The sequence below is a fragment of the Protopterus annectens genome, chromosome 3.part1, assembly GCF_019279795.1.
Source record: "Protopterus annectens isolate FY-2018-M chromosome 3.part1, PAN1.0, whole genome shotgun sequence".
Taxonomy (NCBI): domain Eukaryota; kingdom Metazoa; phylum Chordata; order Ceratodontiformes; family Protopteridae; genus Protopterus; species Protopterus annectens.
In genome coordinates this window covers 350,132,213-350,156,779 of record NC_056732.1, presented here as the reverse complement: position 1 = coordinate 350,156,779, position 24,567 = coordinate 350,132,213, and the positions used below count along the sequence as shown (strand labels likewise).

The window sequence follows — 24,567 nt, the reverse complement described above, 5'->3', positions numbered from 1 at the left end:
GAAATCGAGAAAAGAAACAAAGAAATGTTTATGGAAGAATTAAATATGCCAAGGATAGAGGTGGATGAGGCTGAATTACTAATAGTTAGGATAGGAGGAGATGAGATAAAAATTGTGATGTATAACCAATCTGCAAGAAAGTCCCCAGGAATAGATGGTATTGTGGTGGAAGTTTGGAAGCTAGGAAGGAAAAAACTGATAAAGATCAGGAAGGTTTTGTTTAACAGTATTTTAAGAGGAGAAATACCAACATCCTGGAAGAAAGCAATGGTAACTGTAATACATAAAGAGGGTAAAGATCCAGACTCATACAAGCCCATTTCAGTACTTAACCATGATTATAAAGTGTTCATGTCTGTAAAGGCTAAAAGAATGGCAAAAGTAAATCCATAATTGGTAGACATTGGCCAATGTGGTTTTATGGAGGAGAGGCAAACATCTGACAACATTTGCAGAATATTGATGATCCAGGAGGAAGTAAAATGTAAGAAAATGCCATTGCTATTGGTGGAATGTGATGCAGAAAAGACATTTGACAGAGTAAGCTGGGACTTTATGAGCAGGTCAGTGGAAGCATTTGCATTTCCTGAAATAATTGTAACGTTGATTGGGAGGATATTTGAGGGATCGGAGGCAAAAATTCAGGTCTATATTAGAAGCACAAAAATACTTCTGAGCGAATATGGAAACAGCGACACATATTCATCAAATCGCATTTAAGCGATTCAATGAATATGTCATAGGGCAAGGAGATAGTTGGCCAACTTCACGGAGTTGCCCTTTCCTTCCTGATAGTGCGATCTTGGAGTTGGTATATTTAGTTAGGGGGGTGTGGAGCCCCCCACCTGTTTATGATGATAAAATTTTTTTTTTAGTGAACAGCCGTGTAAGTTTTTTCCCTAGGGCCTCTTTGGCATATACTTCTCCGAAGTACAGGCAAGCATGGAAGGGCTGTGGCTGACTAAGTTTGCGGACGACTGCAAACTGGGTGCTATAATAGAGTCTCCGGCCGACATGGAGATCCTCCAGAAGGGCCTAAATGAGACTGATGCATGGTGTCAAAGTCATGGTCTCAAGCTAAATGCAAAAAAATGCGTAGTAATCCCCTTTGGAAAAAACAGAGTACCCGCAAACTACAACATAGGAGGTAATCCCCTGAAATCTAAAGAAGAAATAAGGGATCTAGGGACCCAAGTAGATAGTCAGCTTTCCTTTGATAACCATGTTGCCAAAGTGGTTAGAAAATCCTTCTATGTGACCCAGCTGATCACGAAAGGGTTCGCATCAAGATCTAAGGATGTAATGGTGTCCCTCTACTCTTCCCTCATCAGACCCATTATTGAGTACAATGCACCAATTGGAATGTACCTGGCTAGACATCCCCAGCAGCTGGAGAGACCACAGAGGTACCTAACCAAGAGGATTACTGGCCTCAAACAGTTGCCCTATGCAGCACGATTGAAAAAGCTAAGACTGTTCTCTGTTGCATACCGCTTTCTCAGAGGCTATCTCTGTCTAACGTACAGAGCTATGTCCAACCCAGAATTGTTGAACATGCTCCATCTTAGCAAAACCAAATCTACTCGAGCTACACGCTCTAGGGATATAAACCTCAACACAACAATGAATAGAACATGCTGGAGGGACAGATTCCCTTCGCAGAGACTTCCCTTACTATGGGCTTTTGGATATTGGCAAAGGCTGTTGCTACCCCCATAGTGCCTTTTTTAGGCAAGGCTCAAAAGACAAACCCACCTCCATAGGTATCACAAGGGATAAGAAACTAAGAGTAATGCTACTCAACGCCAGAAGTCTAAACCTCAAGATGCACGCACTCGAAACTCTCCTTAGCATGGAGAACATCGATATCTGTGCAGTAACAGAAACCTGGTTCAAGGCTCCCTGGAGCACCCCAGCACTACCAGGTTATACCTCATACCATGCTTTTTGACCCCAAAACTTGGACCGAACCACAAAAGGAGGGGGAGTATCAATATTCGTCAAAGATACCCACACCTCCAGGTTGGTGGCACAGCACGAAGCATCAGAGACTATCCATGCGCAACTAACAGTGGGTAAAACTGCCTTCCAGTTTACAGCCTGCTACATACCACCCTCCCAAACCCAGGAACTCCACTCGGCCTTCCTGAGAACACTGGAAAATATGAAGGTCTCTCCAAACATCATTATATTGGGCAACTTCAACTACCCAAACATAGACTGGGAGCATTACTCTAGCTCCAACACCCTAGCCCAAAGGTTCCTAGAATTTATAAACTCAAATGCTATGGAACAACTTGTTACCACTCCCACAAGAGGGGAAAACATACTGGACCTGATCATCACCAACATGGGGACTCTATGCTCCAGACCAAAAGTGTATCCCTCGCTGGTAAGATCAGACCATAAACTAAACTCACTGGATATTCACATCCCGACCCCACCCCCTTCCCAGAAAACCACAGTGAAAAACTTCTCTAAAGCAAATTTCACACTCCTCAGAACCGAGGTGGAATCCTTCAAAGCCCCCGGGCCTGTGGAAAATATGGCCCAGACCGCAGAATCCTTTATAAATGCATTCTATGAACACAATCAAGAATGCATGGATCACGCAATCCCATATAAAACCAAGACCCAATCCTCCAAAGGCAGACGTCCTGTCTGGTGGACCCCAGCCATAAACAAACTATACAATAGAAGGAGGAAGCTACTACATGATAGAGCAAAATCCCAAAAAGGGAAGGCATCTCTGTTCAGTATTAGCAAAAAACTACGGGCACTCATAAAATCGTCTAAGGCCAGCTTCAAGAGAAAAATTGCACAGGACACCAAGGATAATCACAAGGCTTTCTTTAGTTATGTTAGGAACCTGGGTGGGAATTCCCAGATATGCTCAAAATTAGTCCAAAATGACAAAAATACACGAACCCACAGACATTGCCAACATCCTAGCTGACAGGTTCAGCACAAACTTCTCCCACCAAAAGGGCAAATATCTATCCCAGCAGAGTGCTGCCCCCCTGACATCTCAGATGCTCAGGTAAGAGCCGCCCTCTCCAAAGCAAAAAACACAGCATCAATGGGACCAGACGGTGTCCCAGGCTGCGTCCTACATGAACTCCAAGAAGAGCTAAACCCAAACATAAAACTACTGTTCAATCTCAGCCTTACTACAGGATATGTACCCAAAGAGTGGCGTACAGCAACAGTGGTCCCTGTCCACAAAGGTGGTGCCTCAACGGATCCTGGAAACTATCGCCCCATAAGCCTGACTAGCTTGGTCTGCAAAGCTATGGAAAGGATCATCATGGACCTCATAAATAAAGATATTCGGGACCTACAGACACTGGATCCTACCCAGTTTGGCTTTGTTAAGGGCAGATCCTGCCTCTTAAACCTGGTTGATTTCTTTGAAACAGTCACCAAGGCCATTGACGAGGGGAAGGTGGTCCACACTGCCTTACCTGGACCTCGCAAAAGCCTTCGATACAATACCCCACTCGGGCATTATAGATAAGCTCACCAGCTTAAATATAAACCCCTGTGTCACTAGATGGGTTGCAAACTGGCTCAAGGACAGAACCCGCATGGTTAGAATTGCTGGAGCCATGTCAGACTCCAAACCAGTTACAAGTGGCGTCCCACAAGGCTCAGTCCTGGGACCTCTCTTGTTCGGTATATATTTCTCGGAGGTACGGGCCAACACGGAAGGACTGTGGCTGACCAAGTTCGCAGATGACTGCAAACTGGGCGCCATAATCGACTCTCCAGCTGACACAAGCATCCTCCAAAAGGGCCTCATAGAAACAGACAACTGGTGCCAGAGCCATGGCCTCAAGCTAAACGCCAAAAGTGTATAGTCATCCCCTTTGGCAAAAACAAAGTGCCCACAAATTACCACATAGGTGGTAATCCATTAAGTACAGAAGAAGTAATTAGGGACCTGGTGACCCAAGTTGATAGCAATCTCTCATTTGACAACCACGTGGCCAAAGTGGTTAGAAAAACATTTTATATAGCCCACCTAATCATGAAGGGATTCGCATCTAGATCAGGGGAGGTCATCGTGCCTCTTTACTCATCCCTCATCAGGCCCATAATTGAGTGCAATGCCCCTTTTGGGGTGTACCTTACCAGACACCTGCAGCAACTGGAAAGACCCCAAAAGTACCTCACCAAGAGGATCAAAGGGCTCATACAGATGCCATATGCTGCCCGGTTAAAGAAACTCCAGCTCTACTCAGTGGCATACCGCCTGCTCAGAGGCGATCTGTGCCTGACGTATAAAGCCATGTCCAACCCGGAATTAATGGACATGCTGCACCTCAGAAAATCCAAATCCCATCGAGCTACGCGCTCGAGACTTGAACCTCAGCACTGAAATAAATAGGACATGCTGGAGGTACAGATTCATAACCCAGAGGCTCCCTTCTCTCTGGAATAAAATCCCAGTCCAGGTTAGGCAGAGTCCCTCATTGACTCTCTTCAAGAGGAATCTTGATGAGTGGATTGGAGATCGTAGGTTTACCCCGGGTATCACTTCTGTGTCACTGTTAGCCAGAGACACAGTATACTAACCTCGAAAAAGGGCATAGCAAAATTAATTTAAAATGGGTGGCGAAAGCCAAACACACTCTGGCTAGGCTTATAAATGCCCTAGGGCAGATAGCCTAGTATGAACCTATGGAACAGGGTCCCGATCTACATAAGACAGAGCCCCTCACTATCACTCTTCAAGAGGAACCTTGATGAGTGGTTGGGTAACAGAAAGTTCACACCGGGGATCACACCAACAGCACTACTAGATAGGGGCCAAGGGTACTAGCTGTTAGTACAAGGGTCTAGGGAACTACTAAAGGGGCGGTGAATACCACACAACATGGCTGGGCTAATGCATGCCTTCGGGCAGATAGCCCAGTACCAACCTATGAAAAATTTGCTTATGTGGCCGTTCGCTATTAGGTTTTGTGCATTATGTGTCAATGTTTATGTAGTCACACATATGCACTTTCAGTCTTATAATATAGACCCAAAAATTCAAGTAGGTGGGGTCCTCTCTAATAATTTCTGCTTGAGCAGAGGAAGAAGGCAGGGGTGTCCTCTCTCTCCCCTTTGTTGTTTGCATTATATTTATAACCATCGGCAAAGAAAATAAAGGACTCAGAAATTCAAGAATGTGGTTGGTATGGTAGTCAAGAAAAGCTTGCACTGTTTGCAGGTGATATTATTTTTTTACCTGACAAAACCAGAAAGAGACATTACAGTGTTGTGGAACATTTTGAATCAGTTTCAAATCTTATGAAGCTAAAACAAAGGCAATAGCAGTAAGTTATGTACCCACATATGAATTGGTTCAGCAGTATCCATATTTATGGGGACACAATAAAATGAAGTGTTTAGGAGTATAGATTAAAGTGATTCTGACGTGGCATATAAGGGTATGTGGGAAGAGATTAAACAAAAGATAATACAAAAACTGAGGAAGTGGAAGCTTTGTTATATTGATGGTACGATACAAGCAATTAAAATGTTTTAGTCCTATTAGTCTTGTAAACAAATCAGGTATGTTTTTGTCAACCAGAGGAGAAGTTGTGGATGGCAATTAATAAAGAGCTGAAGGACTTTATCTGGGAGGGAAAGATGACAAGAGTCGAGTGGGATAGAGGAACCAGGCAGGATTATCCGCTTTCCCCTTTGTTGTTTGCATATATTTAGAACCATTGGCAAAGAAAATAAAGGATTCAGATGTTCAAGGATATAACTGGTATGGTAATCAAGAAAAGCTAGCTCTGTTTGCAGATTTTATTATTTTATACATGACAAAACCAGAAAGGGACATTACAATGTTATGGAACTTTTTAAGACCGTTTCAGATCTTCTGGAGAAATAAAATGAATGAAGCTAAAACAAAGACAACAGCAGTAAATTATGTACCCACACACGGATTGGTCCAAAAATACCCATATTTATGGGGACATGATCACATGAAGTGTTTAGGAGTATGGATTAGAAATGAGACTGTGTTGGCAGCTAAGGATATGTGGAAAGACTAAACAGAAGATAATACAAAAATCAAGAAACAAAGTTTTGTTATATGGATACTAAGATACAAGCCATTAAAATATTCTTAGTCCCTTTAGCCTTTGTACACAGGTCAAGCATACTTTTAAAAGAGTTGAAGGATTTTATGTGGGAAGGGAAGACAGCAAGGGTCAAGTGAAGTAAGCTGATTCTACCAATAGAACAAGGTGGAGTAGGATTACCTAATTTGAGGGGGCATTTTAGAGCAACGCAGTTAAGGCTCTTATACATAGCACAAGCAGAAAACTATAATTCAAAGTGGAAAGGAATGATGCTGACACAGAGAGGAAGCTCAAGAAATAAGGAGGGATTGGGATTTTGGATGCAGACTCTTAGGAGAACAACCAAAATCATACAGAGTATTATATTCATAAAACAGAGAGTATTCTAAAAACGAAACCAGTGCAGGAATGGCAAAAAGACATTTTGCCGATAGGGTTGACTATGGTCAGAGATAGATAATAGACAAGAGGGGGCTGGAATTTATTGGAGAAAACTGGCAAAAGAACCAAGGTATTGGGAGCAAATAACTAGAAAGGGAAAGGTAATAGAATGGGAAGGGGCCAAGAATTTATTTGGACTGCAGGTTAGAGATTGCCTTCCGTATCAAGGATTGGTATCAGAGTATAGGCAAAGAGAAAGAAAGAAGGGACTCCTAAATGAAAGACCAGCACTGGTAGAGTTTTTAATAGAGTCTAGAACAGACGCTGCCATTAAAAAAAGATTGGGAAGAGAGATTGGAAAAGCAATTTACAGATGGGCATCTGTACAGCTCCCAACTTGCAGCAAAGTCTGGAAGGTTCAGGATTTTTGCATGGAAGTGTTTGAATAGGCATTTTTATACCGCAAGCAGACTTCAGAAAAATTTTCCTCAGTTAGATAGCAAATGGTGGAGGTGTGGTGGGAAAGAGAAAGTAGTTTGGAAAATGTTTTGGGGGGAAATGTAACAAGCTGGCTGATTTTAAAATTCCCAACAGAATACTTTGTCAGAAATATTGGGGGAGCAAATGATAGTAGCAAAGAAATGATTTTTTCCTAGGCAGAGTAAGGCTTTACTACATTTAATGCTGTTGGCTGCCAAAAAAAAGCATTATTAGTAAGGGTACTTGTGTATTATTGCAACCAGATTTTTCATACCCGTATACGTCCTAATGTTTCTCAGACAAGATGTGTGGTAACCCAAGCAGGGTTTGTTAAAGTCTTAACTGCTATTATTGCCGATTGTTTTTCACATGTGAACAGGATGAACGGCAGATTTCCTGTTACCGTGCTCCATCCTTTCCCCGACATCTAAACAGGACTGCTGCTTGCCAATGTTATAATTCCTGAAACTCGCCACGGACTACCAGCCCATTTTAAATGTCATTACGTGTGCAGACTGTAATGTCTTATTCTTACTTGTGTTACATTTGTGTGCGAATCACTGACCATTTGCAGCATCTGTTGGCAGTACTGTAACTGGGTGCTGTGAGTAAACAACTTCACATTTACCGGTGTGTGTGCGTGGGAAGCGGGATAAAGTTCAACTCCCCGGTCACAGGAGTAAGGCAGGGGAGAAAAGCAGCAGTCCCTGAGAATTCAATGTCCCCTTATTGACTACTTGTAGCAAGCACCTTTACTTCGGATGAGTACTGGCCATGAACAGTCAGATGGTGTGTTACGCATTAAATTGCCTTCACCGTGCTTGCAATCAGCAAGGCAGGATTTGTGATGCACTGAGGCACTACAGAGTTCACCGCAAAAATGCAACAAGTCAGGCAGGAGTCAAAAAATTGCCAGTTATTCCTCTCCCTGCCTCCTAACCTGTGTGACACAGTAAAACTGACTTGTGTACACACCCCTTTCCAGGTTAATAAACCTTTTCTGTCAGAAACATTAAGAATTATGTGAGTGGGAAAAATCTGGTTGCAATAATACGCAAGTACCTTAGTAAGTGGAAATCAAAATCTAAACCAACCATAAGTCAAGTATTGAATATTGTAAATAAGATAAAAAAGCTGGTGATGGGTCTTTAGAAAAGGGATGGAGCAAATTAAATATAAATAAGTGGAATTTGTGGGAACAGTATATGTAGAATAATGTTCAGGCTGAGGAGTGAAATGTAAGGGAAGCAGGAATTTATGTAACACTGTTAAAAAAATGTATACTGCATTAACAATAGTGGAAATCTTGCTATAGTTTTTTTTCTGTTATTGCATGTGTACCCATGTCACTTTAAAAAACAAAATTCATGTTTAATAAAGATGTTAAAAAAAGACATCGACTCTTTCAGTCTTTGGGGATAACAGTACATTGCGTAATGTCTTCTTTGACTCCCTCAAAAATCAGTAACAGAGTACTAGTCATAGACTAGGGTCTTGGGATGGTTTCCCCTGCAGAAGACAAACAACTGAATTTAGGCAGTCCGAAAAAATGGGCCAGCAGTAACAGATCACAGCAAACTAATTTCTGAGAATGCAGTGATAATGTGTCTTCTTGCATTCTAGTAACCCATACAAGATTCCATATAAAAACAAATACACACCACAAATATAAGGAACCAAGCCAATAATTTACTGCACATAATGATTGCAATTGTACAGAAAATGAATTCCAGTAGTAGACAGTCATGCCAGATTTCATCCACTGGAATAGTACTTCTTCCACCATTCAATATACAGTCTTTCACAACAGACTGTTTTGTTGGTAGATGGCAGCTGTTCTCCATAGAAGAGACCCTCTGAATCAGTTTAAAGGAGCTCAAAGCATTTCACAAGGATTTGATAACTTTTCAGCCTGAATGTACATAGTCAAGTTGAGCAGTTCTACACTGAAGTAGTACATGAATAAACAACGCAGAACCAAAGGTTTCCAACCGTGTATGTAGAGAATGAAAATCTGGGAGACCGCTTTGCAACCAGTTGATACGTGCTGTACCATAGCAGGAAAGTAACATTTAGTTCACAAGTGTAAGCTAGATCTGCATCTTTCAAGAAATTTTGTAGGTGTGGCCTACCAGAAGTAGACTTGTTTTCTACAAATCACAGTAGCTGAGTCAAGACATCATTGCATTTTCTCTAGCACCGTGAGGAAGAGATGATTTTTCTTTTCCTTCTGATAGGCTGTTATTCTAATGTGTTCCTTTCCTCATTCTTTGATTCAGAAACTGGTGCTGAAATCAAAGCAAGATAAGACCAGCCTTTTTCTCATTGTTGTATTATGTCCAATACAACCATGTTTTTTTCTACTAATGAGCTTGATTTCACACCAACTATGGCCCTTACTTCTCTAAAAATCCTTACTGATGAATCCAAGCAAAGTTTAATTCACAGTCTCTAAACTATGACTTTGCCACTTGGACAGAACTTTGATCCTTGTCCGTAACATGTTTTACCTTCAGTTGTTAAACATTTTGAACGTGCCCAAAAGATCTAATAAAAGAAAATCATACACATTTAAATACAAAAGATTTTTTTCTCTTGAGTTTGTCACAAGGGCTGGATCTTTTGATTTGTCCTGTCCCAAGGTTGTTTATTTATATGATCCCAGCTTGGTGTACTCCTCTGTCCAAGTCTGTAAATCAGCAAAATATGCCTGCTTAACAACTTTTTCACATATTGTTATCACATCCATATGTCAAAGTCCTTCTCAGGGGAGTGTGTTATATTTAAGACTTCCAAAACAGCATATTTTCCTCCATGGGATTTGAACTTTATGCTGAGCAGACAACTTTTGCCCTCTTTGATGTTAGACAGCATTAAAATATTTTTCCTGGAAGCTATTTAAAGAGTTACTTCTGGCATAAGAGTGTATTACAAACCTTTATGTGCGCAAGTCCCCTTTTTGTTTTTCTCTGGAGTGTCACACAAGTTTAAGCCTGCTTTCCTGCCTGAAATGGTATTAGCAAGTCATATAATCAGTCTATTTAACTGCAAGATTTGTGTGCAAATTACCAGAATAATAGAAGATATCATTTGCATTGGCTAGATGTATACTGGCACCTCTAATATTACAAGAGCCAAAGCAGTCAGGAAGGCTGACTACCTGATGTTCTTCATGTTTCACTGTTGCAGTCATTACATTTGGATAATCTGCTGGCAGGTTGCCCTCAGTCGGCCTGATTAACAAAGTCTTGGGTCCTGCGTCGGTTGCTGTCCCTTCTTCCATGATGTCAGGTCGTCAGGGGTGTATAAAACATGCAGCCGACACCATTACATCAGTCATTCTTGTCGCGCGGTGCCCGAAGCAGAAGCAGTTCGCAAGTGCCCGTCGGCCGACTCCTGAAATTTTCGTTTTCGAGTTTCAGATCCAAAGTCTTCAACTAAAAAGCTAAGTACCCCATTGTGGAAACTTTAAATTGCTTTTCATTCCACTAATTTTTATGCCACTAGTAGTAAACCTCTGCAAGGCACAATAAGAAAGCATTACACTAAGACAACAGCAATAGAAACATATTTCAGAAATGTTTCTTCACAAGACATGTTAAATGCTGCCACATGGTATACAGTGCACACTTGTAACAACACTGAAGATTAGATACACAGTTAATTGTCAGGACATGTTTTGCATAACTGTGTTACAGGGGATATTGTCACCATTATCCTACCTTGGTTAGGCAGTACTGCTTGGGAGTCTACACAGCATTATGTTTTACTGTTAGTTACTCTTGAAGGAGATAGCACAGTTCTGTTTGAGTACTTAATAGTACAAGAAGTAGTAATTGTAACAGCAAAGGTACCCTTCCTCCATCCACCTGGGCAATTTGTGCATAGTTATTTATGGTGTTTGTCTAATTTTCTTTAGGAGAGTGGTTTACAGCATAGGCTCCTAAGTTTACTTTGCAATGCACATACATAAATTGTAACAATACATATAGTTACCATGGACCCTTGCAAGGATGATAGATAAACTATTTTGGCTTGTAGTGCTCAAAAAACCAAAGTTGTCTGTTAACAGTGCTGGGAATGTGCAAGTACCTTGCACATTTACTAAGGTTCTGTGGAATGAAAGCATAGGACTAGCTAAGGCCTTTATAGGAAATGTATTAATACTAATGAAACTGATTGAGATGAAGGCACAGATGAGAGGAGTGTACACCAAATGTTATGATTTACTGTTACAGTGAAGTGACCACCTTATGTCACCTTCATTAACAGTTTCACTTACTGCTTTTCTAGAGGCAATTCCTTGTGTCTGATATTTTCTTGCTGTCATGTTACACAAAAATAAATCCTTGCATGATGGCTGTATCATGGCTGGTGGTCTTTTTTCAGCCCATATCAACATTCACAAGGGATATACTTGGATCCTATTTATTATCTAAAGGTGCAAGAGTCAAGATTTGCAGCTTGGCTAAGTAGCCTCCCCATGTAACTCATTGCATTTCCCATAACTTCTAGTTAAGACTCTCTCCTTCCATCTTCAGTAAAGTGTTTACAGTGTAGCAGCAGCTAGTAGCATGCATCAGTCTACCTTCCATTTCTGTAGTCACAGTGCCGTATGTATATTGTAAATATCTTGTACCATGGTAAATTTGTCAAGTAACTATATAATCTACTACAAGGTCGTTACTACTTGACTGTAAGCTACAGTACTTTGAAATTCTTATTTTTACAGTACTTTGAAAACTGTTTTCTCATTTGTGTTCTATTATTTGTACTATATCAAATGCATACTCAGTTTTTGTCTTGCACTTGGGAATTGTTTGAATTTGGTTCATTGGTATTGTATATTGTCCAGTTAATAAGCTGTATGTAAAATAAACAATGAAAGCAATGAAATTTGCTCTGATGTCTATTTTCGTCCAATTCAACCTTTAGGTTGTCTGATCCGATCAGACCTTGGCACCTTCTTCCAAAGCTGTGGATCCAATGCTCTGACTCCTCCCCTACCCACAATTCCCTCCTCTATACTAAATTGCCACAGATCTCTTTTGCAACCTGAACCTTCCAGACATGTGTCCAATAGCTCTGTTCTACAGTAAGGGAAAGTTTTTTTTTTTTTTTTATAAGCAGTACTTATATTTGGTCTCCTCCTTAACCCTGTAATTTAGTGTTAACATTTTCTGTACATGTGTTTTTTGGCTGTTATAGGAATTTCTCAATAGTTTTTCTTAGTGTTAGTCTTTGCATAGTAGTGTGGTTACAGTTTAAGATAATTATTAGATATAGTTAACTGCTAGGACTTTTTCTATGTGGCTGGGATATCTGTGCTTCGTTTGGGGTCCAGGGCCATTCAAGATAGGAAAGAGAAACATAGTGAAAAGCTTCTTGCTTCCTCTCCTCCAACAGGATCCTCTTCCTTACAAAACCATGCCTAGTACTTCTAGACCAGCTTCAGTTTCACCAGGCAGTAATGTGGAGAAGGAAATGGAAGTGGAGAAGTTTAAGGAGAAACAGAGAGAGAGAGAAATCTACAGAAAAAAGATCTGAAGGTAAAAGATCTGAGAAATCTAGAAAAGGTCTCTGGATCCAACAGATCCTTCAGCTCCAGCACCAAAAGCTCCCAAGAAAGTCAGATCCAACAGTTATTCAGATCTGTTTCCCCTCTTCTCAAGTTACATTCCGAATGGAGCTGGTGAGTCCTAGGATCCATTTACCCATACTACAAGAGAGACTGTTCTCCAGACATCTGTCAGTGGCATTGTCATTGAGGTTGGCTCAGTCCACTAGGAGTCTTCCCGAGATGGATATTAAGCATATGATGAGGAAATTCTTAAGGACACAAAAACAGCTGGTAGTTCTCCAGATGCCATTCTTGTGGAGCACTCCAGGTACAGGTCCAACTACTCTCCTTTTTTCTCTCCAGTACCTGCCCACCCTTCAGATCTGGTCCCCATGGGTCTGAGCCCTTTCATTGCACCTTAGTCAGAGGAAAGAGTATGAGGAACTTCAGCATTGACAACATCCCTTACTGTTTCGACTCCAGTTCTCTTGGTTCTAGAAGAGTATTTGAGCCAAAGCATCAATGCCAGGGTTCTGCTGGTAAAGTCAACTCTGAGATTTTTGGAGCAGTCTGTGCCCCTTAGGGCCTCTGCTGTCAATAGCTTGTATCCAGGGTCTTACCCAGGCCAACCTCCAATTGGACTGGGGAAAGTTCCAGAGTTTTTGGGTAGATAAGGGGAACATTTCCTCAGCTCCGATCATGGTGTCAGCTTTTGAGGCTTTTGAATAGTCTTGTCTAGACTGTGAAAGCAGGTGCTGCCCTCTGGTTCGAATACGTCCTAACTACCAGTGGACCCTGTGACTTATTCCTCTCATTCTGATTGACGGGGACAGTCAGTATCCTTCAGTTTAGCGAATACTTGTCACTCGAGTTCCCAGTATGATTCAGACATGCTGTCCTCTGGTTTAGATTAGTCTCAACTGCCAGTGGACCCTGTAACTTAGTCCTCATTCCGATTGATGGGGACAGTCAGTACCTTTCAATTAAGAAGATACTTGCCACTTGCGTTTGCAGCATGATTTAGACCTGTTTACAGAGATTTTCCCCTTAGACAAGGTCCTAGAAAACAGATGTCCAAACAAAAGCATTTAAGACTCTTCTCCAGAGTCTGTTACCAAAGACACAGATTTGGATGAAGATGAAGTATCCCTAGACCTCCCCCCTTAGAAGATGTAACATTTGGTGGCATTCTAGAATTGATGAAATTGGGGGGGGGGGGGGGTTGGGGGTTGGTCCACCAAAATCCCTTCCCCAGATGATTCTGCATTCCTTAAGGTCTTTGGTACTGGCTCATCTCCATCCTGGGAGGGGCTACCACCAGTAGATGCCTTCATAGTTCTTGTGGCACAGTGGGCATGAAAGATCCTGATGTAGTGAATCTTATCCGAAAGAAGCTATGTAAGATCTTAGTAGTCCTAAAGGGCAGGAAATATTAGACTAAAGGGCCACCAGTAGATGCCATGGTAATAGTAGAAGTCACAAATAAAGAATTGTCCGAGGAGAGTTCTTCTGTTTATCCTCCTAACAGGGAGTCAAGGGCACTGACAGATTTGAGAAGCAGACTTATGCTTCAGCGACTTTTACACTTGGCGCCCTGAATTACCTTTCATACATGATTCATTTTTAAAGGGACCTGACGAAAGAGCTTTCCAAGTCCCTCATGGATAACTTACCAGAAAATGTTCAGAAACAGAGGACACCCAACTGTGTACTCTGCACTCAATTTCTAAAGTGGCCATGCATCTGTTTTCCAGTGCAGCAGGCACCAGCATCACAATGTAGTAAAATGCCTGGCTGCATCTTTACAATTTTATGGAAAGTTTTAAGCCATCCATTCGATGGCTCCATCTTTTTTGGACCAAAAGTTAAAGAAATGCTTCCTAGAAGTGAGCAAGATGGTAAGACCCTGTCTGCTATGGGAATCTGTTTCTCCACCCGACAGAGAACCTTTTGTGTGAAACAAAGGGTTGGTAAGAACATGTGTTCAGAAAATTACAGGGTTATCACCAAGACACTCCTGGAAACAGACCCACTCCCCCGAGGCAGAGGGGGAGGTAACTCAAATGGGCATTACCCCAGAGGCAGAGACAGACCCCATAATCAGGGTTTTCATGGTCCTTTTACCGAGAAATCCTATCAGTGCTCCTGAAAGATTACCCAGTTGCTGCTTATCCTAATACCCATAAGCCTGGCAAAACATAACCTCCAATTCTTGGGTGCTAATGATAGTCATCAGAAGTGATACCATTCCCTTTTCATACCCACAAAAGAAATTAAAGATTCCTGATGTTCCACCCAGTCCGTTGGAATATGCAGCAACAGACATTTCAAAGTTGCTACAAAAAGAGTTGAGCAGTGGGTCTCCTGGAAACCAGTTAGAATATGGTGTCTGTTCTTGGTTCTTTTTTAGTTCTGAAAAAGACAGGGGACATCAGGCCAGTTTTGAACCTCAACTATCTCAGTCAATTTATGAGATAGACAAAGTCTGAGATGGTCACAGTATAGTCCATATTACCTGTGTTGAGGAAGGGTGATTGGATGTGCTCTGTAGATCTCCAAGATGCCTACTCAGAGACAATCCAGGAGGATTCCTCTGTTTTCAGCTGAGAGCTAGTCACTTTCAGTTCTCACCACAACCCCCTGGGGGTTCACAAAGGTTATGCCAGTGGTAGCAGTTCATCTGTGACTGCAAAGGGCCTTCCTATACCTAGATGATTGACTCTTTACTGCTACTTCCAGGGTTCTGCTGATACAACAACAGGGACTACTACTGCACCTTACAGAGCTACTTGGGGGGGGGGGGGGTCACAGTCAGTGGATCACAACTGTCTCACATGCAAAAAATAGAGTTTATAGGATGTCACATCAACACAGTTCTTCAAATTGCCAAGCTTCCAGATGGCAGAGTGCTGTCCTTACTGATAGTGGCCTTTTTAGGTAATTCAGCAATCTCTTCCTCAAGCAAGGTTGATTCTTTGTCTGTTAGATTTGATGACCTCTACCATCTCATTAGTTCCCCTGACGACATACCACAAAGAGTATTACATTTGACTCTCAGTCCAATAGTTACAAAGTCTACACCCCCTCCATGCCAAAATTCATCTCACACAAGTTTGCACAGATCAGATCAAATGGTGAATAACCTCCCCATCAATAATAGAAGGAAGACATTTTTGTCCACCAGTTCTGTAGGCCACAGTCACCACGGATGATTCTCTTCTGAAGTGGAAGGATGGGGCATTTCCAGGGTTAGGTGGTTCCAGGTACTTAGTCATCCCTAGAGACTATTTATATCTTTGTCTTGGAGATGAGAATGGTCCTCCCAATCTTGCGGGTTTTCAAAGTCCCACCTCCCCAAGGGTATGATTTCCATCTAAACAGACAACACAACAGTGGTCTGTTACATCAACAGACAAGTGGGAACATGATCATATCCACTTTGCTGGAAAGTCATGAGAGTGTGGCAGTGGTGAATAAATACCCATCATTTTCTGATAGTGCACATTCTGGGAACATCAAATGTGCTAGCAGACAAGTTGAGCAGGTTGATTTTACTCCTTCATGAGTGGTCATTCAGCTAGACAGTGGCAACAGAAATTTTCAGCCACTAGGGCCACCTTGATGTAATTTCTTTGCCTCATACCTGAACAACAAGTGCAGCAGTTGCTTTTCTCCAATTCCACCACAGGGACAGTACCCGAGGATTGCTCTAGGTTACAGTTGGCCCTGTGGTCTCCTTTATGCCTTTCCCCTGATTCCACTCTTGACAAAATTTGTTTAGAAAGCTAGAAGGTGCAAAGCTAGTGTGATCCTTATTGCACTGTTTTGGCCCCGTTAGGTTTGGTTTCCCTTCCTTTGGTCTCAATTCATACATCTTCCTTGGGTGTTGATCCCAATCTGGATCTACTGAGTCACTTGTATGGACTGCCTCTACTGGATCTAGAAGCCTTAATATTGACCACATGGTTCCTCCAATTCTGACAATAGTTAGAGATGCCAGGCTTTCCTCTTTCGTGGTCTGTTTTATTTCTGCCTCTGAAAAACAGTCAAACAAAAAGATTTTTCAAAGCAAATGGGGAAAAAATGTTCTGTTTGTGCTTCTTTGAGAGGAATAGATTCTCTTTCTGCTCCTCTTCCATCGATCCTAGATTTCCTGCCAGAGCTTTCTCAGAAGCTGTCTAGTTTCTCCACTGTCAAGGTGCCGATGGTGGCCATATCAAATTTTCACATAGAGCATAGTGACTCCTTTGTGTAGCCTCTTTTAAAATCTCCAAAGCCTTCCTCAAAGGTGCTTTCTTACTCAGACCTCCATTCAGAGAACCAGTTCCCCCATTGGACATCACTGTCATGAGTCAAACCTTAAGCCAAAAACCCATTGAACCACCAGCTTCTATAGATTTCAAGTATCTTTCATAGAAGTCTATTTTTCTGGATTGCAATTGCATGTGCTAGACAGATTTCTGAATTGCAAACCACCATACCTCATTTTCTTTAAAGACAGAGTAGCATTGAGAACAAATTCTTCTTTACTACCAAAGTTCACATCAAATCATTCAGTTGGTTTTCCAGTCTTTTCCCCAGGTTCTCAAACAAAAGAGAGCATGTATTACACACACACTAGATCTTCAGAGACAGCTCGGATTATATTTGCATCAAACCAGGGATAGCAGAAAGTCATATCAACTATTTGTAACCTTCTCTAACACGAAACTGAGAAAGACCATTTCAAAAGTCACAATTTCCAAATGCCTGTCTGACTGCATTACTTTTGTTTATAATGACCGGGGTTTACCACTGCACTCACCCAACAGCCCATTCCACAAGATCAACAGCTACTTCTACAGCATTCCTGAAGAGAGTTCCCATTGATGACATTTGTACAGCACCAGCAGCATGGTCCATCGTTCACACCTTTGTGTTTCCGTAAATTGGATGTGCAGTCCAAAGCATGTTCTTGCTTTGGTTCCACTATTCTCAGGAATGTCCTTCCTTCAATCCCAGTGCTTTTTGTAGCTTGGGAACGTGTCCCAAAGTTTGAATTGGATGAAAATAGACAACATCGGTTGCAAAAGTTATGTACTTACTGTAATGAAAGTTCCATGTTTTATTTTCATCTGTTTCAACAACCTTCCCTCCTTCACCCTTCCACTGTTGTCACTGACAGCTTATGGTGGCCAGGCAGACCTCACCTAAGACACTGTCTTTTAAAATTGTTTTTGTATATTCTGTGGTATTAGCATGTCACCAACTGTGACACCTAAAACTTTCTTCAGTCATAGGAAGGAATCAGGTTACTCTAGGTATGTCAGCAAACTCAATCTGAGATAATTTAGTTGAGAGGATGGAACTATAGATAGGGGAGGAATCAGAGCCTTGGATCCACAGCTTTGGAAGAAGATGCCGAGGTCGGATCAGATGTTTGAACCAAGTGAAAATGAGACAACACAGGTCTACCATTATAGTAAGTACATAACTTTTGGTTATGGATGGGTAGTCAACAGATGACAAATGCAGGCCACTATGATTTGGATAGTGTTTATTTGAGCATATACTATAAAACTGCTGCCAGAGTACTCTCTTGCAGAGCCATCATAGCAACATGATATTACCACAATATGTGCAGAACATTCCTGTAGAACTCTGGCATAGTGTATGTGTGTGTGTGTGTATAATATATTAAAATACAGACATACAGCACTTATTGCCTAATCTCAACGTTGTCTTTTTCATATATGCAGATATGAAATTTAATTATTTGCAGCTGCTGTACTTTAATGGAGTACTCCAAAGCAAACTGATTTTTATTCCTACAATCTAGATGGAGCAGATGGTGCATTTTATCCTGATGAGGTCCAGAGACCACCAATAGAGCCACCTTCCTGGAGGCTGGATGGGAGTGTTGTCTGTAACCAGCCTTCTCGTAACCTTAGTCGTCCAGATGGACTTGAAGACCCTGAGAATAGTAATGTAAGTGTTTTTTTTTTTTCTGTTCTAAAATATATATAACTTGCAACCTAATTCTGCAAAGCTGGTTGCCAGGAATTTTGCTTTTAGCTGAAAAAAACACAGGTTTACCTTCTGCATTTATACTTCCCATGTATCAAACATAACTGATGTGTGTATGACATTAGCTGCCATCACCCTTATGTGGAACTTTTGTTCACGGCATTGAACGTTTTCTTTTTTTCTGGTCTGTCTGTGTCTATTGCTGTCTTGTATACTATTTAGAGTAGTTTCTGTTTGCTGTGCTGTTATTGCTACAGTATTTGCAGAATGACACCGACTTTTTTGGTAATCCTCTTTTACTTGTCTCATTTCACATTCGTCTAAACTGTATTTTCAGCATATGGAGAAAGCGCTATTAACCAGTTTGCGTCTAGGATGTGATGAGGTTAAAAACATTCTTTTTTGTAACATTTTTATTACCCCATCCTCTTTTCTCCACTCAAACTGGACTATAGATATCAAGAGCAGTAGAAGTCTTAGTTTCTGTTCATAAGACCATAGGAAGTTACTAGGCTGTTGGCCCTGAGGCACTTATAAGCCTAGCCAAGAGTTTAGCCCATGTTTAGACAAATCAGCACCTGATGTCCCTGTCCAGCAGGGACACGGGTGGAATCCAGGATGTCTTTTCCATTTCTCATCCTGTTGTCCAGGTTGTGCTTAAAAAGGGGTAAAGAGGTACTCTGCTTGACATGAAGAGGGAGTCTATTCCACAGATGGGGAAGTCTCTGGGACACAAATCTGTCCCGCCAACAAGTCCTATTATCTTGTCTCGATGGTACCACTCCAGTTCTCCTGACCTTGTACATTTATGCAATATAGTGAGAATGACTTTACTTTTTACCCTGAGGTAGAGACCTTCCACTTCCATGATATGTGAAGCTTGTCCTACCTTTGCAGGGGCTTCCCCTTAGTTCTGTCTCTCTTGCAAGTCAGTAGAGCTGCTACCTGACCCATATGCCACCAAGAGAGTGTAAAATTTGAACATCTACTGTTGCAGGTAAGTATGATTTGCGCAACTGTACTATATTTACTTCTTAAAGATGTATAATATATTTGGAGTAAATGATACATAAGTAGGTCTGATGGTAAAACTGACCATGTTCAGGGTGCAGAACAGGTTGTCACCTTGTATTAACTTTGCTTTTTTAGAATAAAGTTTAATGCTTATTTGTCTATTTCAGTTGTGAGGTTTTTTCTGTTTTCTGACTTTTGATTTCCATCATTTGTGACACTATTTTTGGTATTCAGGCTTCTGTAGTTAGGGCCATTTTCTGCCATACCCCTACTCTCAGGAACTTATAGGCTCCCTGGTGCTGCAGCATGGCCTGCAGTACCAGTTTGCTTGAAGCATGCTTCATTGTTGAAGTCCCAGCTGTAGGCATAGATGCTATATGCTATTGGGCAGGTCTGAGAGTTCAGTTTTCAGCAATCCAGCTGTTGCAGCTGGCACCCAGCTTCATGTAGGCAGTGCCACTCACCCCCTAACCCCAAAAGGATGGGTGACTGGACACTGGATAGTCACTTCTAACCTCCTCCATCTGTGTTCTCCACCTCCCAGGCATGCTAATTGAAGCCAGGTCATTGCAGCCATAGTTGGGACCCCGTCTTTCTGTACCAGAAAGGCAGCAGATTTCCATTCACTTTCTGATTGTTTTTTTCCTATTCTTAGATTTATTTCTAGAGAATTTCCAGTCTGAAAATTAAGTCTTTAGGACTAAAGTCATTATCTTTCTTTTCTCCTATTTTCTACATAAAATATTTCCACCTGATTTGGCATTTTCCAGGTAGCAATGGCCATCTTAACTGTATCACATGGTATACCCTCATTATTCATGTTTTGGGTGTACAAGTAAATGGCTGAAAGCTTTATGGCTTTAAAAGTTTTCAATAAGAACAACAGTATAGTAGTTAAAAAAGTTTGTGTCCTGTCATTTCAATTTTGCCTTCTGGTAACTGTACAGAGATTAACCCTTTTTAAACTGTGGCTGTACTACCCATCCATTTTTAGCAGAATCTATTAAAAAAATCAATTTTTGAAGGAGTATTTAATCAGACAAGCACCATTTCATGCTGCATTTCCAAAGGATTCCCTTGGCTGTGAAGCAAGAATGGTAGTGCTTTGTTAACATTTTCAAGTTTCTTGACACAGAATATATTTCACTTGTACTTTTCTGTTTCTGAATTAAAATATAACTATGCAGTTCTTTTGGTGCCATGTTTCCAGATTGCTAAAGAAAAATACTTTGTCAAGTGTTATATATATCATGCATAAGTACAGAGGTAGTGTGGCCTGTTTCCCATTTATTCTAGTTTGCTGCATTTAATTGTGATTAACCTTTGCAGAAGCTGAGCAGTGTTCAGGCAGACATGATTTTGGCCCTTGTACTTGCCATCTTTAAGGTGTGTATTTTACCTTTCTGTCTTTTGGCCTACTGTGCCTATTACTGAGAATAATTAGGAAAACTGTCAGAGCTTCTCAGTTTATTGAAAGTCAAGGATCAGTGCCTACTTTGTTCCCCCCACCTGTACTGCTCACTCTGCATATTTAATCTTGTCGTCTCTGGAGCAGACTGTGCCGATGACAAACCTTTCTCTTCTAGTCATCCACTGCAGTTTAATTAGGAGAAATTCTATCTGATACACATGCTTTTTTTCAGCTTGCCCTTCTTCTAACGTAGAGGAAAGCATGTTGGAGTGCACCGTTAGTTTGCTTATACAGCATGGCTTTTCTATTGAGATGGGGTAATGTAAAAGTGGCTATTTCATCTGTACTTGGAAAGTAGGTAGCTCTTCTGAATTTGCATTGGAATTTTATTTTGATACTATTGAGATTTTGTATACGTTGCCTCAAACTTGTAAAGGCAGTTTTGTAGAATTTCAAAAACTAGTGAAAATTGTTAATGAAACAATATCCGAACACTGTTTGACTGTATGTTTTTCCTAACTTCTGATTTTCTCTTTAGCCCTTTCAGATCTTTCTCCAGGCACTGTCTTAATGTAACATCACAGAATTATTTCATTTTTAATGTGATAAACAACCTTTCAACCTGTCGTCGTTTGTTTTAAAAGAAAAGTTGAAACTCTTTTTGACAGCAGATAACAAGTAAACTGACTGCATTTAATTATGAGATGGTATTAAAAAAAGTTGTATAATAAGATTATTACTGGAAGATATTCTAAATGTTATAATATGAAATGGGTGTGATTGAAGTTATGGATCTGTTTTAGATGTGGTTGATTGCCTTCTACTACAGGTTTTGCTGACAGTATAATTATACACCTCATATAAGGTCGCAAGACAGCACAAAGAAATTATTTCCTTCTCCATTAAAAAGGTGCTTCACTTCTGTTTTTAAACTTTAAATAAGTAATGATTCTGTGTACTGTACACTAATGAAAGGAACTGCAGATGAGCTTCTGCTTTAAAAGTCACAATAAAACCATATATTTGCTGTTCTGTCATATTGTTTTAGCATAACATGTATAACAGTATAAGTACAGAGTTATGAACCAAGCAGAAAAGTCTCTAGTTTTAGGTCCCACTCTGTTTGGAGTGACATGGATAAATTTTACACAGAAGAGTTCTGCCAAGGGTAAGATCCTGCGCAAGATCATTGTTGTAGCCCTTTGTGAAAAAATAAATGTCTAGTATTTGACTGTGTATATGCAGGCTAAGTATTGTAGTCACCCAGTAATGAGCAGAAGTGCTGTATGCAGCCAGTCACCTGGGGCAACTTGCAGGGTTATTTCTGTCAGCTTGAATGACCTACCAGCATTTGCTGTCAACCTGAGGAAAATATTCTAAACTCTACTTGGGGTATTAAAATACCTATGTAAACACGTATATGCAAAAATCATAACTACCTGGACTTTGTTGCATACTTAGTCCTATAGATTTCTTCTCATTGTTCCTTTGTAATTTGCCTTTCTGTTCTCTTTTCCTAACCTTTTCTAATGTCCTTTTTTGGTTCTTACAGTTATCATGCCATTTTTTATATGTCTTACTAATCACCACTTTTTAACATCATCTTTCCTTGACTCTACCAAACACTGTATTATAGCTGGTCTGTCACATAGCAATCCCTTATACCTTTCTGTTTGCCTACGTTTTGTTATCATTCACTGGTAGGGGAGGGAAACTCTGAACTGCAGTCCAAACTCCTGCTTATCTCATCCTACTCTTACTTTTTCCTTTCTAGTTATTTGCTCCCACTGCAATGGTTCCTTTGCTGATTTCCTTCAGTAAATTTCAGCCCATTCTTGTTTTTCTGTGCCCCTACTTCCTGCATCTTCATCTTTGTTTTTTATTGGTGCATGATCTGATAGTTATTAGATGTGTTTCTGACAATTCAGTTAAATACCCATATCATGTTAAGAATAATTTCTGTGCATACCAGCCCAGTTACGTATCTCGGAAAATAATTAAATTCTATAGGAGTTCCCGCTATTGAATTCACATCTTGCATACCAAAAGTTCTCATGTATATGTTCTTCGTGTTTCACTGTTGCAGTAATTACACTTGGGTTATCCTGCTGGCAGGCTACCCGCAGTCGGCCTGAATTCAAAAGTCCTGGTCCGGTGTAGGTTGCTGTCGCCTCTTCCCTGACGTCAGAGCACCAGGGGTATAAAAGATGCAGCCGACGCCATTTTCTTCAGTCTTTCTTGCCGCGCGGTTCCCAAAGCAAAAGCAGTTCGCAAGTGCCGGTCGGCCGACTCCTGAGATTTTCAAATCAAATTTCAGATCCAAAGTCTTCAATAAAGCCAAGTACCCCACTGGGGAAACTTTTTTCTTGCTCCAGACCGATGTCAGAAAAAGTTAACAATTGTATTTCTTGTGGAAAGCAAATACCTCATAAGGATTTTTATTCTTACTGTATTCCTTGCCTAGGCCCAGACCACGACATTGCTAGCTGTCGGTTTTGTGCTAGATTTAACCAACACACTATTAAGCGTCGGTATGATTTTGCCTTTCATTACTTTGGCTGAAGATTTAATTATATAATGCCGTCGGAACAGCTGATGACCGGAGTTTAAAAAAAAACGCAAGGAAAAGGGCAGACATCCGAGGTCCAAAACCGACGACGAGGCCTCAGCTAGGCCTGTCGCCGGTTTTCAGTGAGGCGCTTTTGCAACCCCTGACGCCCGCTACCTCAGAGCCACAGGCCGCTTCCGACTCCCACATGGAGCCGACTAGGCCTCTGGATACTCAAGGTATTGGACAATCGGAAACTATTCCCTCAGATGGGTCTGGAGCCACTGAGCAGGCATCGGCTTCTGAGGGTGTTTTCAGACCTACACAGTTATATGGCAAGCAAACCTCAGCTTGAAAGGCAAAGACTAAAACAGTTCTAAAGACAAAGAAACAAGTACAGCATTCTCCTGGACAGACTTCCATGCCTAAGAAACAGATGCTTAAAATGGCCGAAGACCTAATTACTTTGATCAGGGGTTCCCATCCCCCTCCTGATAAGAGGCCTAGGCAAGAGACAGAATGTGACTCTTCTGATCAGGTTTCCATTTCCTCTGACTCCTCTTCTGAACAGGGATACTCTCTTCCTCCCTGTGAGGATTCTGATGCTGAAGAATCTATTCCTTCAGCCTCTCCTCCTGAGGATTATTGTTTTGGGGAAACCCTGCATACCATGAGGGAGCATTTTCACTGGGAGAGCCAAGATTACTCAGAATCCAAGAAAAGGCTCAGAGACTTTCTTTTACTACCTCAGCACAGACCTCTTGCTATTCCACCTGTTCTAGACATTGTAGATGATGTATTTTCAGAGTCCGGCCTGTCTCCTGACTCTTTACCCCCTGCACCTGTTAAGCCAGACAAATACTACAGGGTTCCAGATTCTCATAAATTTCTATATAAAAACCCTGCTGCTGACCCAGAAACTATATCTCAGGGTCCCAAATGGGTCAAGGCTTCCACTGCAAAAAATCCTGTCCCCTCTGATAGGGATTCTAGGGCACTGGACAGATGGGGGAAAAAGTTTACACTGCTGCTACCTTGGCTGTAAGGGCTTTAAATTGTCAGTTTCATATGCTTAAATATCAGC

At 41.2% G+C, this 24,567-nt stretch overlaps 1 protein-coding gene across 1 annotated transcript in view; it reads left to right on the top strand.

Moving 5' to 3' along the window:
* The window catches only part of TAX1BP1 (Tax1 binding protein 1), a 1,493,491-nt gene that overhangs the window by 1,252,320 nt on the left and 216,604 nt on the right, over positions 1-24,567 (top strand). Inside the window, exon 16 of the mRNA XM_044066810.1 lies at positions 18,323-18,471. Within this exon, the coding sequence (XP_043922745.1) occupies positions 18,323-18,471 (149 nt within the window). The remainder of the gene's footprint in view (positions 1-18,322; positions 18,472-24,567) is intronic.